Source organism: Sus scrofa, chromosome 18 (assembly GCF_000003025.6).
Source record: "Sus scrofa isolate TJ Tabasco breed Duroc chromosome 18, Sscrofa11.1, whole genome shotgun sequence".
NCBI lineage: Eukaryota > Metazoa > Chordata > Mammalia > Artiodactyla > Suidae > Sus > Sus scrofa.
The window spans coordinates 22,952,190-22,967,827 of NC_010460.4; the positions used below are offsets into that span (position 1 = coordinate 22,952,190).

At 34.7% G+C, this 15,638-nt stretch overlaps 1 protein-coding gene across 5 annotated transcripts in view; it reads left to right on the forward strand.

The window, feature by feature from the left end:
- The window catches only part of POT1 (protection of telomeres 1), a 96,190-nt gene that overhangs the window by 66,486 nt on the left and 14,066 nt on the right, over positions 1 to 15,638 (forward strand). For all 5 annotated transcript variants that reach the window (XM_005673197.3, XM_005673198.3, XM_013985634.2 and 2 more), the window contains 5 exon segments: positions 2,572 to 2,741; positions 4,235 to 4,323; positions 8,534 to 8,590; positions 10,407 to 10,563; positions 12,432 to 12,637. In XM_005673197.3, the coding sequence (XP_005673254.1) occupies positions 2,572 to 2,741; positions 4,235 to 4,323; positions 8,534 to 8,590; positions 10,407 to 10,563; positions 12,432 to 12,637 (679 nt within the window).

Genomic DNA, 15,638 nt, shown 5'->3' on the forward strand with positions numbered 1-15,638 from the left:
CACACACACACACCTTTCAAACCTTTTGTCTGCAGATGAAAGCAGTATATTTTCAATCCCAGACTTATTCTGATACAATCTTACAGTAATTATAAAACATACATAGTTATATTTGGCATTCAGCAACCCAAGAAGCATAGTTTGATTATTTTCAGACATACGCAGGTCATTAAAAATATTAAACCTTGGAGTTCCCGTTGTGGCTCAATGGTTAATGAACCCGACTAGTAAACATGAGGTTGCGGGTTTGATCCCTGGACTCACTCAGTGGGTTAAGGATCCAGCATTGCCATGAGCTGTGGTGTAGGTTGCAGACGTGACTCGGATCCCAGGTTGCTATGGCTGTGGCCTAGGCCAGCAGCTACAGCTCCAATTCAGCCCCTAGCCTGGGAACCTCCATATGCCTTGATGCAGCCCTAAAAAGACACACACCAAAAATATTAAACCTAAAGGAAATTTTTGGAAATTTATAAGGAAGGAGTATTTAAATTATTTCTAAAGTAACGGTGATTTCTTAATAGCCAATGTCCTTTGCTTTATTTTTATTGTTTCTGTATTAAAATGGGCTTTAATAACAATTTTTTAAAGAGATGTTTTATAGTGTTTGGGTTATGACTCACTTATATTTTTAGAATCTTATCACATTATTGACAAGACTGTTTGTCTTGTATATATTTGTCTATTATAATAGAGCATCTGGCTCATTTTATAGTATATTTAGCAAGCTTTAAAAAATAGTACAATGCTGCCTCCAGAAGGAATTTCTGGAAATAACAGTTTGTCATCTTTATAGCCTATGTATATAAATAAATTTTCTCTTTGTCTTTAAAACATAATTTTGTTTTATTAGGAATTATAATAGTAAAGAAGATAGTACAACTGACACCTTTTTTTTTTCTTTTTGTGTTTTCCTTCTCTGACCCTATTTACCCTGCTTCCCTGCAATTCTGTCAGAGGAAGAAGTCAGAGAAAAGACTAAAATGCTTTATATCTTTTTTTTTATTTTAATGATTTTTATTTTTTCCATCATAGCCAGTTTACAGTGTTCTGTCAGTTTACCTCCTCTTTGTGAAACCCATGATTGGATGGGAAAAAGACCCTTGAGAATGAACTGGTAGCATCCAGGAATGTGGATTTTCCCCCTCTTTTTTCCCCTCGTTTCTCTCTATCAAATCTAGAGGGTGATGAAGAGAAATACAATGAACTGAAACGACAATAAGCAAAGGGACGAGGTTACTTTACTACCTCATCTTTGTTTATATTCCCCCATGTACAGCTTTTCTGTTACACAGAATCTCACCACTGTTACTCAGCCTTGACCTTGTAGGGAAAAAAGAGAATAGTAGTCCCACAGTCCTCAGTAGTCAGGAGTGCTGCTTTATGCAAATGAGTTAAATTTCCTAGTTGATAACTAACTCCTGTTTTTAATAACCCCTCATAAAAATAAATGTGATTTAGGCTATATGGCTTCCTTCTTTGAGTAGGTGTGACAGTTTCTTTAACAAACTCTCTGCATCTCTTTTTAAGTCTTCTATGTTAAAAGAATATCAAATACTCTGTAATTAAAGATATTTTTAAGACTAAGTTTAGCAAAACATCTAAAATTAACTGTAGGACATTTGGTTCAAAACTGTAATTAGCTTAATTCTATACTTGAACTCATGGAATGTGTCTCACGTTAATGGTATATGGACTCAACGTTATTACACATTTTCTTTCCATAGAACTTATGGAGTAGAGGGAATGTATTACCTTGATATAGTATTGAATACTTGGAATATTTTCTAGTATTCTTATAATGAGAGTGTCTTAGTGATCGTATTTAATTAAATCTTACCTTAAATTAGTTAAAGCAGGTTATTTTCAGAAACCTTAATTGAATAGATTTCTTAATTATATAGAGGGCTCAGATGTGATTTAGGTAATAGGTATCTTAACTACTGTATTTTACCAATGTTAAGACTCAGTCTTGGAGTTCCCATCATGGCTCAACAGAAACAAATCTGACTAGAAACCATGAGGTTGCAGGTTCGATCACTGGCCTCGCTCAGTGGGTTAAGGATCCAGCATTTCTGTGAGCTGTGGTGTATGTCGCAGATGTGGCTCGGGTCTGATGGTCTGATGTGGCTGTGGCTGTGGTGTAGGCCGGCAGCTCTAGGTCCAATTGGACCCCTAGCCTGGGAACCTCCATACGCCACAGGTGCAGCCCTAAAATGCCAAAAAAAAAACCTCAATCTTATTCCACATTTTAATATCTCTAAAATGGAAATGTCTTTACATTTGAAAAATATGCATGCAAACATGCAAAAACATATCTATACGTGCATATATCTGTATACCTACACATCTACACCACACGCATATGTGCCTGCACACACATCACACATGTTTTGGTTTAGTGTCCTACAGCTGATATTGAGTGCACACCAGTATAACATATACTAGTATCCTTTCTTATGGGTTAACACTCCTAGTTATTGGTCTGTGTCCCATATTGGCTTTTAAGTATTGTGACTATGAGAAATTATTGATTTTTCTCAATTTTCTAAATAATACATAATCTATTTTTAGGTTGGAAGCTTTCTTAGAATTTATAGCCTCCATACAAAGCTCCAGTCAGTCAATTCAGAGAACACGGCAACATTTTTAGCCCTGGAGTTTCATCTTCATGGAGGTACCAGTTATGGTCGGGGAATCAGAGTCCTGCCAGAAAGTAACTCTGACGTGGATCAACTGAAAAAGTAAGCATATTAGATACTATTTAGACATTTTAAATAAGGTATTTAGCTGATTTCTAACATAATAATGTTCTGAGGTGGGTTCCTTATAATTCGTTCCCAGAGCCTGTTATGCTATTATCAATTTTTTGTTTGTTTGTTTTGGCTGCACCCAGGGCATATAGAAGTTCCTGGGCCAAGGGCTGAAATCTGCGCCATGGCAGTGGCTTAAGCCACTGCAATGACAATGCCAGATCCTTAACCCCCCTGCCCTACAAGAAAACTCCCCCAGTATCCTTTTTATTTTTTTTTTAAATAGATAACCTGAATGTAACAAATCAAGTATTATAGATTCAAATAACCAAATAGTTACAGAGCTAGGTTTCTAGTCCAAGTTTTCCAACATTTACTAGGCTCTTACATCTACTCTTTGCACTTAATGTTCTTCTACCCTTTGTGCATCTTCTCCAAGTACAGCAACAAAGAGCGGAAACTGGAGCTTAGCTAAAGTTTGGAAAACTTAGTATATGTATCTAGGATACCAAACATACTTGATCCTCCATGAAAATACTGCCTTTTGTAAGGGCATGGAACTGATAAAATAGATAGCAGAAATGTTTCAGGGTATCATATTTTTAGAACTTCTAGTGTGCCCAGAAAGTGAACAGTACCTTAAATCCTGCTGTACGTGGTTTCATTTTCCCTGAAGTATTCCTATTAGTCATTGTGTGCAAAAAGTCTTAGACCAGTATTCCAGAAAAATAAAAATAATTCTTCTGCATATCTTCCAAGAGATATAAAATACCTTGTTTAATAAATTGAAATGCTGTAACTATTTTCTAAGTTTTAGTATATTGGAAACAGTGTGATTTTGATATCATTTCAATTAGCTGTTTTAATAATTTCCTATTGGTTTCCCTACTTTAGTCCTCATATGCAGTATATAGCAGCATAATATTTCCTTCCTTGAGTCTAGAGTGAGATTGTTCTGACCTAGCATGTCATCTACTAAATACACAGCTTGTTTGCAGTATTACGTCATCCCACTGTTCCACTTGTGTTTTTCCAGACTTAGTTTTTTTTAAATTTGAGGGTCTCTTAGAACCCCCTGATAAATTGATAAAAGCTATGGGCTTATTGAAGAATGCACACACACACAGAATTTTTAATGTAATATCAGTAAGCTCTTGGTTTCTATGGGTAGAAATTTTTTAATTTTTTTTATTTGAGGGTCTCTTAGAACCCCCTGATAAATTGATAAGAGCTATGGGCTTATTGAAGAATGCACACACACACAGAATTTTTAATGTAATATCAGTAAGCTCTTTTTTTAAATTTGAGGGTCTCTTAGAACCCCCTGATAAATTGATAAAAGCTATGGGCTTATTGAAGAATGCACACACACACAGAATTTTTAATGTAATATCAGTAAGCTCTTGGTTTCTATGGGTAGAGCTAAACTGACCATTATTTGACTTTGTCTTATGCAATTTAAAATTGTATTCTTTCAATTATAGGGTTTTAGAGTCTGCAGATTTACCAGCCAGTCAGTGCTTAGATGGTATATGTCAATCACAACAAGAGGACACCTTTTCAAATATTTCAAGTAAGGACAATTTTTTTAATTTATTAATAAACTGTAGTTGATTTTCCAACATGGCATAAGTTTCAGGTGTACAAATTCAGATTCTTTTCTGTTATAGGTTATTAACAAGATATTGAATATAGTTCCATGTGCTATACTATAAATCTTTGTTGTTTACCTATTATTTATATGGTGAGTGTATCTATTAATCCCATACTTCTAATAAGTAAGGACAATTTTTAGTGTTGCCAGTTTAGTTTCTGGTGAGTAAAATAGCTTTATCAACATAAATTCTCTTTCTTTCTTTCTTTTTTTTTTTGCTTTTGAGTGCCGCACCTAGAGCATGTGGAAGTTGCCAGGCTAGGAGACAAATCAGAGCTGCAGCAGCCGGCCGGCACCACAGTCATAGTCACGCCAGATCCAAGCCGCATCTGCGACCTACACCACAGCTTACAGCAACTCTGGATCCTTAACCCACTGAGTGAGGCCAGGGATCAATCCTGCATCCTCATGCATATTGTGCATGTTAGTTGGGTTCTTTACCACTGAGCCACAGGAACTCCCTGCTTCTTACTTTCTAAAAGTATCAAACGTGGTTTTTGCTGCGTTAGTTCAAGTAACCCCAGTGGTTTTTGATCATTCATAGCTTAGCATTCCCAGCCTTTATTGAGTTAATCAAGTACCTGATTACAAAATACTGACAATTTGTTGTGTATTTATATTACTGCCTACCTGAATAGGTTACTATTCAAATCTAAATTTTAAAATACTCAATGTATAAACTTTGTTTCCTTAGCACTCTTGTCTTATTATTTGCTTGTATATTCTGAGACAGAATTTATGTCATGCTTCTATCCTCTATTTTTTTTTTTTTTTTTACAACCTAGCTCCTTCTCTACTATGATCCATTTTGTGAGGATTTACTCACTTTCTCTACCGATATGATAAACACTAAAATTAACATATGTGGCTTGATAATCCTAACAGGCATGCTTAATCCTAACAGCATTCCTCTGAGGTTGATATTATTCTTCCCTTTCACAGAAAGGAAACTGAAGCTTTGATGGAAGTCATCTACTTTGCCCAGGGTCACTTAGCCACCTGATGGCAAAGTGAGTCAGATTCAACTGCAGGCTATTTGATATTTTATACATGTTTAGTTCTTCATTTTCTCCACCTTAAAATTCTTCTTATTTCCTGTCACCTTGGTGATTGCATTTAACCTGATCTGTGATTAGTTGAACTACCATTAGGAGGCAAATTTACTTCAACTGACAATCATTTGAAGAGAGTATAATATGTAATTATACTTTCTGAAATGTCTTTTCTCCTTTCAAAAGGTTTTTCTAATTATTTTTAAATTATAAAAGTAGTATATGTGACAATATCAAGCTACATAGCTTTCCCATGCCTTTATGCCCACTCACTGAGGTAAAATTAACCATTTTCTGTGATTCCTTCAACACCTTCATGTTAATACAAATATGTATACTCTGCATAAACAGATACAACTTTTCCCTCTGTTTAAAATTTTTACAAAAATAAGACCATATTATACAAATTGCTTTCTTTGATAATATACCATAGACCTCTTTCTGGGGTAATTCATATAGCTCAAACTAATTCTTTTAATAGTTGCATTATATTTTATAATATGAATCTAACGTTATTAACTCAGCCATTTTCCATTTGATAGACATTGTTTCTTTCCAGTTTTTTGCTCTTACAAATGTTTAATAAACACTCTTGAACAATCTTATACTTCCATGCTTTTGTTTCTCTAAAATAAACTCCTAAAGGTAGGTTTGAAGGATCAAAGTATAAGCACATCTTTTATTTTCAGATGATGCCAGATTATATGCCAAAACATCATAGGATTCATATGCAAATAACAGTGTGGAAGAATGTTCTTTCCTCACACTCTCAGTGGTACTGGCCACTAGTAATGTATGTAATTTTTGACAGTTTATTAGGTATAAGGTGATATCTTATTTAGTTTCCCTGAGTACTTGGAAACTTAAAAATCTTATTATATATTTATTGGCCCTTATTACCCCTTTTTCTTTGAATTATCTATTCTTATCCTTTACTGGATTTTCTGTTGGGCTCTTTGTCTTTTTTCTTAGCAGTTTGTGGGAGACTGTTGCATATATTTTGCACATATGTTCTCTTATTTTCTTATTTGACTACTTTTAAGGTTTTGCCATTGTTTTTGCTTCTTGCAAACTGGCAGATAGTAAGTAATCAGATTCATTGAAATTTTACTTTGCCGGCTTAAGATGTCCATTCAGGTCCTCTTGCCATTGATTCTTATGCTACTTATTAGCAGTGTTGAGGAAGGAGTGTTAATGCATATGCTTGTATATGATGCCACAATAAATATAAAACTATAATACAATATTATGTTGAATTGAATGTAGTAAGCTAAAGTAATTGCAAAATATGGATACATTTTTGTTTTAAATTCTTCACTTTAAAGAGCATTATTAATAAAACTTATGGCTGTGTTCACAACTTTTGCTGTTTTGTCAAATTAAAATCATATTTTATGGTTTTCATCGAATCATCCTATTAAATTTAGTAAATTTATTATTTCATCTGCCTGTCACTTTACTTCCTTCACAATGTATTTTTCAGACAAAAGGAAAAAATTTAAACATAGAGAAAAGTTGAAATAATTGTACTGTCAACACTCTTATATCCACCACCTAGATTTTCTGGTTAACATTTTACTGTCTTTGCTGTGTCATCTTTCTTTCTTTTAATCCATCTTATTTTTTATGCATTTCAGAGTAATTTGCAGACATAAGTATGACTCCTAAACACTTGAATGAATGAACATCATTAACTAGAGTTCAGAATTTGTTTAGAATTCTTTTTTATGCTTGAGGTAAATTATATTCAATGAAGTGGGCAACTTAAGTATAATTGTATGATTTGGGGCTAATACATAAGCCTCCATAACCTAAATCCCTCTTAAAATTAGGACCATGACCTTTCTCAGAAAGTTCACTCATGATCTTTCCTAGTCAATTCTTGGCCCCAACCCCACCCCACAAATTCCTCTTTTTTTCCCCACTGTAGATTAGCTATGCCTGTTCTAGAACTTCAAATAAATAGAATAATATATTATGTACTCTTGTACATACTACTTGTTTTCGAGATTCATCACATTGCACATATCACTATTTATTCTTTTTTAATGCTTTGTAGTATAGTATAGCATAGACATTTTTTAAGATAAAAATTTCTAGTTGGAGCACTGTTTTTTTAAGATGGCTTTGATGTCTTTGTCAAAAATCAAATGAGTATAAATGTGGATTTACTTCTGTGCTTTCTGTTCAATACTTAGTGGTATGGTATGACTTATTTTTTTCCCTCATACTAATTTCCCAGTTGTTGCAGAACCATTTGTTGAAAAGAGTTTTGTTTTCCCTTTGATTTGCTTTGCTGCCTTTATCAAAAATCAAATGACCCTGTCAATGTGGATTTATTTCTGGACTTTCTATTTAATTCTATTAATATTGTTTATCAGTCTTTATGTCAGTATCATATTCTCTTGATTACTATAGCTTTTTAGTAGGTCTTGAAGTCATATAGTATGAGTCCAATTTTGTTCTTTCTTTAAGATTATCTTCCATATTCTCTATTCTTTGCATTTCCGCTTAAGGGTTAGAAGTTAGAATCTGCTTGTCTCTTTCTATAATAAAGCCTCTGCAATTTTCATTAGGATTGTACTGAGTCTACAGATCTATTTGGGGAGAATATTTATTCTTTTTTTTTTTTTTTTTTATTGCCTTTTTGCCATTTCCAGGGCCGCTGCCGTGGCATATGGAGGTTTCCAGGCTAGGGGTTGAATCGGAGCTGTAGCCACCGGCCTACACCAGAACGACAGCAACACGGGACCGAGCCACATCTGCCACCTACACCACAGCTCACGGCAAAGCTGGAACCTTAACGCACTGAGCGAGGCCAGGGATCGAACCCGCAACCTCATGGTTTCTAGTCGGATTCGTTAACCACTGCACCACAACGGGAACTCCAAGAATGTTTATTCTTAACAATATTGAAACTTCTAATCCATGAACAGATGACATGGATTCATAAACAAATTTCACCATTTGTTTAGATTTTCTTCAGTTTCTCTCAGTAATGTTTTGTAGTTTTTAATGCCACATTGAATTTTTAATGGATTTTAAAACTGTAATTCCTTTTTCCTTCCTCATAATAGGCTCTGGATCAGTATCACTGTATGAGGTTGAAAGATGTCAACAGCTGTCAGCTACAAGTAAGACTGTGTTTCATTTTTGAGATACGGGCATAATAGTGAGCTTAATGAAGTCTGTCCTTATACTTACCAACTAATTCATTCCTGTCGAATATTGAGAGCATGTAACACAGGGCAAAAATACATCCTTATTTATCTTTTATTCCTCTACTTCATCCTACCTGGCATAAAATGGAACCAAGTAAAATATATGTTTTTACATTGAATATGTATTTTAAGTCATGTATCTTTAAGGTTTATAAAGCATATTCTGTTCAGTAGTACAATGGGACTTATTTTTTAGTTGAGAATGTAAAATATCTTATATGACATCATGTATTTAGTGGTGTGTCTGCAAAGGAGCTCCTTAAAATGCACCCCGAAACTTTAATGTTAGCAGTGATAGTTAATCTATCAGACACCCACCTTCTATTACTTCAGCTAAGATTAAAAAAAATTAAGAAAATTTTTTAAACACAAACCCATTAAATAAACATTGCTAATATGCTATTATAAAAATATGAGTTTCTCAGTATTGGAGAAGAAGTATATAACTATGAAATGGGGGAGAACTAGAAGAAAGAAGCCTGTGGCATTGTATTAGAATTGGAGGAGTCAGTATGTACTCACGGTTTTAGAGATAGTTACAGAAATGGATATGTGTGTGTTTGCATATATGTATCACTCACATACGTAATCATACATATGCAGGTGTGTAAGGATAGATCTAAACATATGTGCGTATGTTCCCTAGCTCTGTAAATGAAAGGGCATAGAAACAATAGCACTCAGTAAAAATGAGCAATCCTCGTGTATAGATCTTGGTTTATAAATAATATTCCCAATTAAAAGGAATCGGCTCCTTGGAGAAATAGCACATTCCAAGGTTGGGACAGGAGAATTATAAGACGATTTTGAAACATCTTGTGCCATAAAGCAAAGAAGTGATGGCATGTGTCAAATCTGGTACCGTTTTCTTATCAAAATAAAAAATACTGGTGACAGAAGGGAACTGATTGAATAAAATAAGAATCTGTTAGTCCATGTGGATCATAAATAAAGTTGAATGGAAAGCCCTTATTTAAAATAGAATGGCAGCTAATAAATATGAAAGGAAATTGGGGGGGATCACCATTTTTCAGTCATGATAGTAGTAATTTATTTAGCTGTCACTCATCGGTGGATCCTAAACTAGCAGGATCCTAATGTTTAATGAAACTGGGATATTTATACTTTATCAAATACTTTCTTATTAGTTATAAAGGGGGAAATAATAAATTTATAGTGTAGAAGCCTGCTGAACATCACCTTAATCAGCTGAGCAGAGTTAATATCCCTAGGAATGCAAACACTGATAGCTTGTGCCTCTTGATATGATGCCCTGAGAAGGCCACAATATCACTTATATGGTAGCATTCATACCAAAAAAAAAAAAATGCTAAATAAGAGTCTTGTGGAACTATTTGGAGAAATTTGAATGTCTGTTGATTCAGCGATATTACATCAATGTTAAATATGCTGCTGTTGAAAATTGCACTGTAATGTGTTAATGAAATTTTTTATTCTTGTGAAATATACACTGAAGTACTTAAGGACAAAAGGACATAATGTCTGGAAATTATTATCAAGTGATTCATATGTGAATCATGTATCTTTAAGGTTTATGTGTATATGGAGAGACAGAGACAATGAAAAATGTGTTAAAACATTCCAAGGTTGACAATTAATACAACTTAAGTAGATTTGATTGTGTATGTTTGTTTCAGGGGTATTCACATCATGAATATACTTATATCTGGGTTAGAGTTCTCCAACTTAATCTAAAACTTCTTTATAGTACTTACAGATCATCAATATTTGGAGAAAACCCCACTGTGTGCTATTTTGAAACAAAAAGCTCCTCAACAGTATCGTGTCCGAGCAAAATTAAGGTCATATAAGCCCAGAAGACTCTTTCAGTCTGTTAAACTCTATTGTCCGAAGTGTCATTCACTGTAAGTATTTTCTGTTACTTGTAACAGGTTTCATTTCATAAAATTTGTGTATTTATATTTTCTTATGTATCAGTTTAAGCACTGGCAGTGAATAAATTATAATTTTAATGTATTTTGAAAGTAATGTTTTTAAGAGAAAACACTAATTCTTAGAAAGTAAATCCCTCTGATATTTCATAGTAATAATAAATAAAAGTAGATGGGGTTTGCAGATCTGAAATTCAGTTTAGTAGCTCTGATAAATGCAAACAAACTGAAAACATTTGGGGAGACTTTTTCATTTGTCACAAAAAATCTTGAAAGTAAACCATTATTAACTAAAATTTTTAAATAGAGATTTCTGGTTAGTTGAAATTTCTAGTTAAGCAATATAGAAAGCTGTGTTGGAAATATTTCTGTCCTGTTTAATAGCTACAATATAGTGAACATATTTGAAACTTTTGTTGGTAATGGAGGATTTCGCAGTTCCTCATTGTCTTTATTCTCAACATCAGTTATTATATAAGTAAATAAATTATGAGACATTAGAATGAGTATGTACTTATTAGCTCAAGGCATATTCTCAAAATCATCTATAATCCTTTCTCCTCTTTTTTATGCAGTTTGACTCTGCCCTCTCTGTATATAATATGTAAATGTACAAACATCTCCATTATATTTGTGTGTACATTGCGTGTGTGCTGAATGCACTAATATACACATAGTTTCCCCTCAAAATATAATACTGTTTGTGGAGATTTTTGATCGTCAAATCTATAAAATGGGAGACCAGAGTTCCCGTCATGGCTCGGTGGTTAACCAACCTAACTAGCATCCCTGAAGACACGAGTTCAGTCCCTGGCCTGGCTCAGTGAGTTAAAGACCTATCGTTGCCATGAGCTGTGCGTAGGTTGCAGACACAGCTGGGCTCTCACTTTGCTGTGACTGTGGCGTAGGCTGGCAGCTACAGCTGATTGGATCCCTAGCCTGGGAACCTCCATATGCTGCGGATGTGGCCGTAAAAAGACTAAATAAATAAATAAATAAATAAATAAATACAATGGGGGACCATCTTCTGTCCATTTGGGCTTGAAATGGTAGTTGGAATTAAAATATAAATACAGATTTTAGATGGTTCTTAAAGTATTGTAAAATTATACTTGCTAAAATTCTGTAAAATCATGTAGCTTTGCCAAACAATATCACCCTCTATGATCATTTTTTTAACAAATAATATTAGAAAGATTAAGAGGTTTTATCTAAAATTACAAAGCTGATTGGTGACAGAACCAGAACAAGGGGTCTCAGAAAGATTAAGAGGTTTTATCTAAAATTACAAAGCTGATTGGTGACAGAACCAGAACAAGGGGATATAGACCTTTCGATTCCAGTTATGCCATATCTACTGTATTGTACTTTGCCACATTACTTTTAAAAAATATTGTTCTAGAGTAAAAGGAATCAAAAGGAATATTGGTTTGTAGAGTAGGTATCATGTAAAAGTGAGATTACTTAAGTGTAGGTAGATATTTAGCTGGAGGAAAGATGGGGACCCCCTGCTGGGAAGTTTCACATCCTTCCAGGGAGAACATTTTGGTGCTGGAAATAATTATAAGTAACCTTTTTGTATCACACAGTTATGCAAGGAAATTGCTGGTGGTTAATGTAATTGTGATATAGATCTAACTAGAGATATGAAATATCATCAAATATCTTTCTATTGAATAAGAGTCATTTAATGTGCAAAGTGAGTTTATATCCATATTTTAAAAATAAGTAGCTGGCTCATAAGCATGTAAACAAATTTTTTTTATTGGATAACTTGCTAAGTTTGACTTTCCAAGCTTATACCAGTTGTTTTTGTCTTATTTTATTGTCGATGATTGTAGGCAAGAAGTTCCACATGAGGGCGATTTGGATATAATTTTGCAAGAGGGTGCAAACAAAACCCCAGATACTAAACTACAAAACACATCACTATATGATTCGAAAATCTGGACCACTAAAGATCAAGGAGAACGAAAAGTAGCAATTCATTTCGTGAAAAACAATGGTATTCTCCCACTGTCAAATGATTGTCTAATTTTGATAGAAGGTATGATATTGAAGTTACGGTTTTATTAGATTACAGCTTTTGCTTATTGATTACCTGATTAATTATTGTTAAATATATTTGGGGCAACCTAGGACATATAAAGTCAAAATATTGTTAATTTAAATTTCAAATAATGTCGTATATATAACAACTGGATTAAAATGCATACATACATATATATATACACATTTATCTGAATGACATTTTGAAATTATACATTAAACGCAAGTATTTGCATTTGCCCATCTTGCTGGGTTCCTACATGTAATCTTAATGAGATCCAAGGTGGTCATTGAGCTGAATGATATTCAAGAAACTGCTTGTTATGTGCAGTTGCCATTATCTTGGCCTCTGGATGTCACTCTTGTTTCATAAAAATAGAATGAAAATCACCTGTTGATAGTAAATCAAGGACAGGACACTTAAAAGAAGTAGAGATAACTTGACATATTTTAAAGAATGGAACTTCGAGTCAAACTTATTTTTGCATTTCTTTTTTACTTTTGTCTTATTTTCATTTAATATTTTACATTAAGAAAATCTTATTTTCATTTTGTGAATGAACTTATCTTTTTTTTTTTTTTTTTTTTTGCCTTTTTGCCTTTTCTAGGACTGCTCTTGCAGCATATGGAGGTTCTCAGGCTGGGGCCTAATTGGAGCTATAGCCACCAGCCTACACCAGAGCCACAGCAATGAAGGATCCGAGCCATGTCTTCGACCTACACCATGGTAACGGTAACGCCTGATCCTTAACCCACTGAGCAAGGGCAGGGATCGAACCCGCACCTCATGGTTCCTTGTCGGATTCGTTAACCACGGAGCCACAACAGGAACTCCCTGATCTTTATTCTAGTAAATTACAATTTTTATTACTGACATTTTTCTGTTTATAAAAATAACACATAATCATTTTAGAAAATAACGTATATGTGGGAATACACGTCTGTAAACACTGGTATTTTTTTTTTTTTCCGTCTTTTCTAGGGCTGCTCCTGCAGCATATGGAGGTTCCCAGGTGTGGGGTCGAATCAGAGCTGTTGCTGCCGGCCTACGCCAGAGCCACAGCAACACGGGATCCAAGCCACGTCTGCAACCTACACCACAGCTCACGGCAATGCCAGATCCTTAACCCACTGAGCAAGGCTAAGGATTGAACCCGCAACCTCATAGTTCCTAGTTGGATTCGTTAATCACTGTGCCATGACAGGAACGCCAACACTGGTATTATTTATATGAACATCTCTTGTTTTAATACATTTATAGCATACCGTAATTTCTATATATTCATTTAATCATCCCAGCAATCCTGTGAAGTTAGTACACTTATAAATTGTTTTCTATACATGAGGAAACTGACCACAGAGAAGATAAGTGTCTTTCCCAGTGTAGGTAGTAAGTGGTGAAACTGAATTGTTTCCTGCTTTTTGACATAGTAACTGTGATAGACTTTATTTCCCCTGGAATAAAGTATAATTATGGGGGTACAAGGAATTAAAGAATTGTCTCCCAGTTACTTTCCAGTGAAGCCATCACAGTGTGCCTGTGCTTTAACAGAGTGTGGGATGATCTGTTTCTCTACCCTCATCATAATATACTACTGCTTTAAAAAAAAACTTGGCCACTTTGGGGAGTGACATGTGATACCTTATTCCATTAGCAATATTTTAATCTCTACCTGGAGATAGATATAAAAACAGAAAGACACACAAACATGTGCGCGTGCACATACGGAGTGGGACGGTTTATATGCTCTATCAAGCTTCAGAAGAACTGTCCTTGTAGGGCCGACTTAGAGGATGTCAAATGAGCCTTCAGGGCCTTCTCTGCTGTGTTGCCTCCCACAGGGTTCTGTGTTGCAGCCAACCCAGTTGGCCTTGAGTGTCCAGAGGAGCTTAAAGAAGAACTCCCCTTAACTCCTAATCCTGTCTTTAATTACCAGTCATCCTTCAAACTTTCAGTCTCCTCTCCTCCTGCTCCTCAGCTCCCATCCCTCTCCAGCCACATTTTCTAAATCTAGTACATTTCTCTGTGCCTTTTTGCCATTCCATGGCTATCCTCTTGAGAAATTCTGCTCTAATACATCTTCAGAAGTAAACTCAATAATTCCCTTTATTCAGAAATTCATATGAAATATTTAATGACCACCTACATGCATCAAACACTGATTCATCAGGCAGATTTGAGTGTTTCTTATTACATACTGTATGAATGTCTAGCAGAGCAGGTTTCCTCTTGTATTATGTTTGTGTTACATCTGTCTCTTTATAGATTTATTTCCTTATTAGAATGTTAGCTCCCTAAGGTCAGGATACATGTTATTTTAATCTAGGTACCTGCAGAATCTAGAGTGGTATACCTGGCATGTAACTGGTTCTCAAGTAAATATTTATTGAACTTGTAAGTACATCCGAAGTAATAGCATTTTACTTTACAGACAGAGCTCTTTTTGTAAAGTCAAATGAAAGCATATGTGAAAGCACTTTAAAAGGGTTTCATCAGAATGTAAGCTGTTTTTATTTTGTCATGTTTCTGAGTATTATAACTCTAAGTATAGACTGTGGTTCTAACTGTAGTGCAACATGGCAGAACTGTGGTTTCCAGCTATCACAAAGCTGTGGAAAGAGGAGCCGGCAAGCTTGCTGCTCTTACCAAGATATATCCACATTTTTTTTTTAATAAACACTCCTTCAATTGCTGCAAGCATTGGTTAATTTCTAGAGTTCTGAAAAAGTTGAATTCGACCATTTTTGCCAATGTTCTTTTTGCTGTTATAGAAAAGTGTATTTTTGGACATTCTGACTCTGCTATGCCAGAAATGCTTCCCCCTCACAGTTGAATTTTAACATTACAAATTTTACACAAATTTGAGGAAATACACAGAAGTATTTTTATAAATCATATTCTCTTTCCCCAGAGAGGAAGAATTATCAATCTGATTGAAAAGTACACTACACAAGGTACCAGTAGGTTTGAGGTATCATAGACAAAGCTGCCTTCTAAT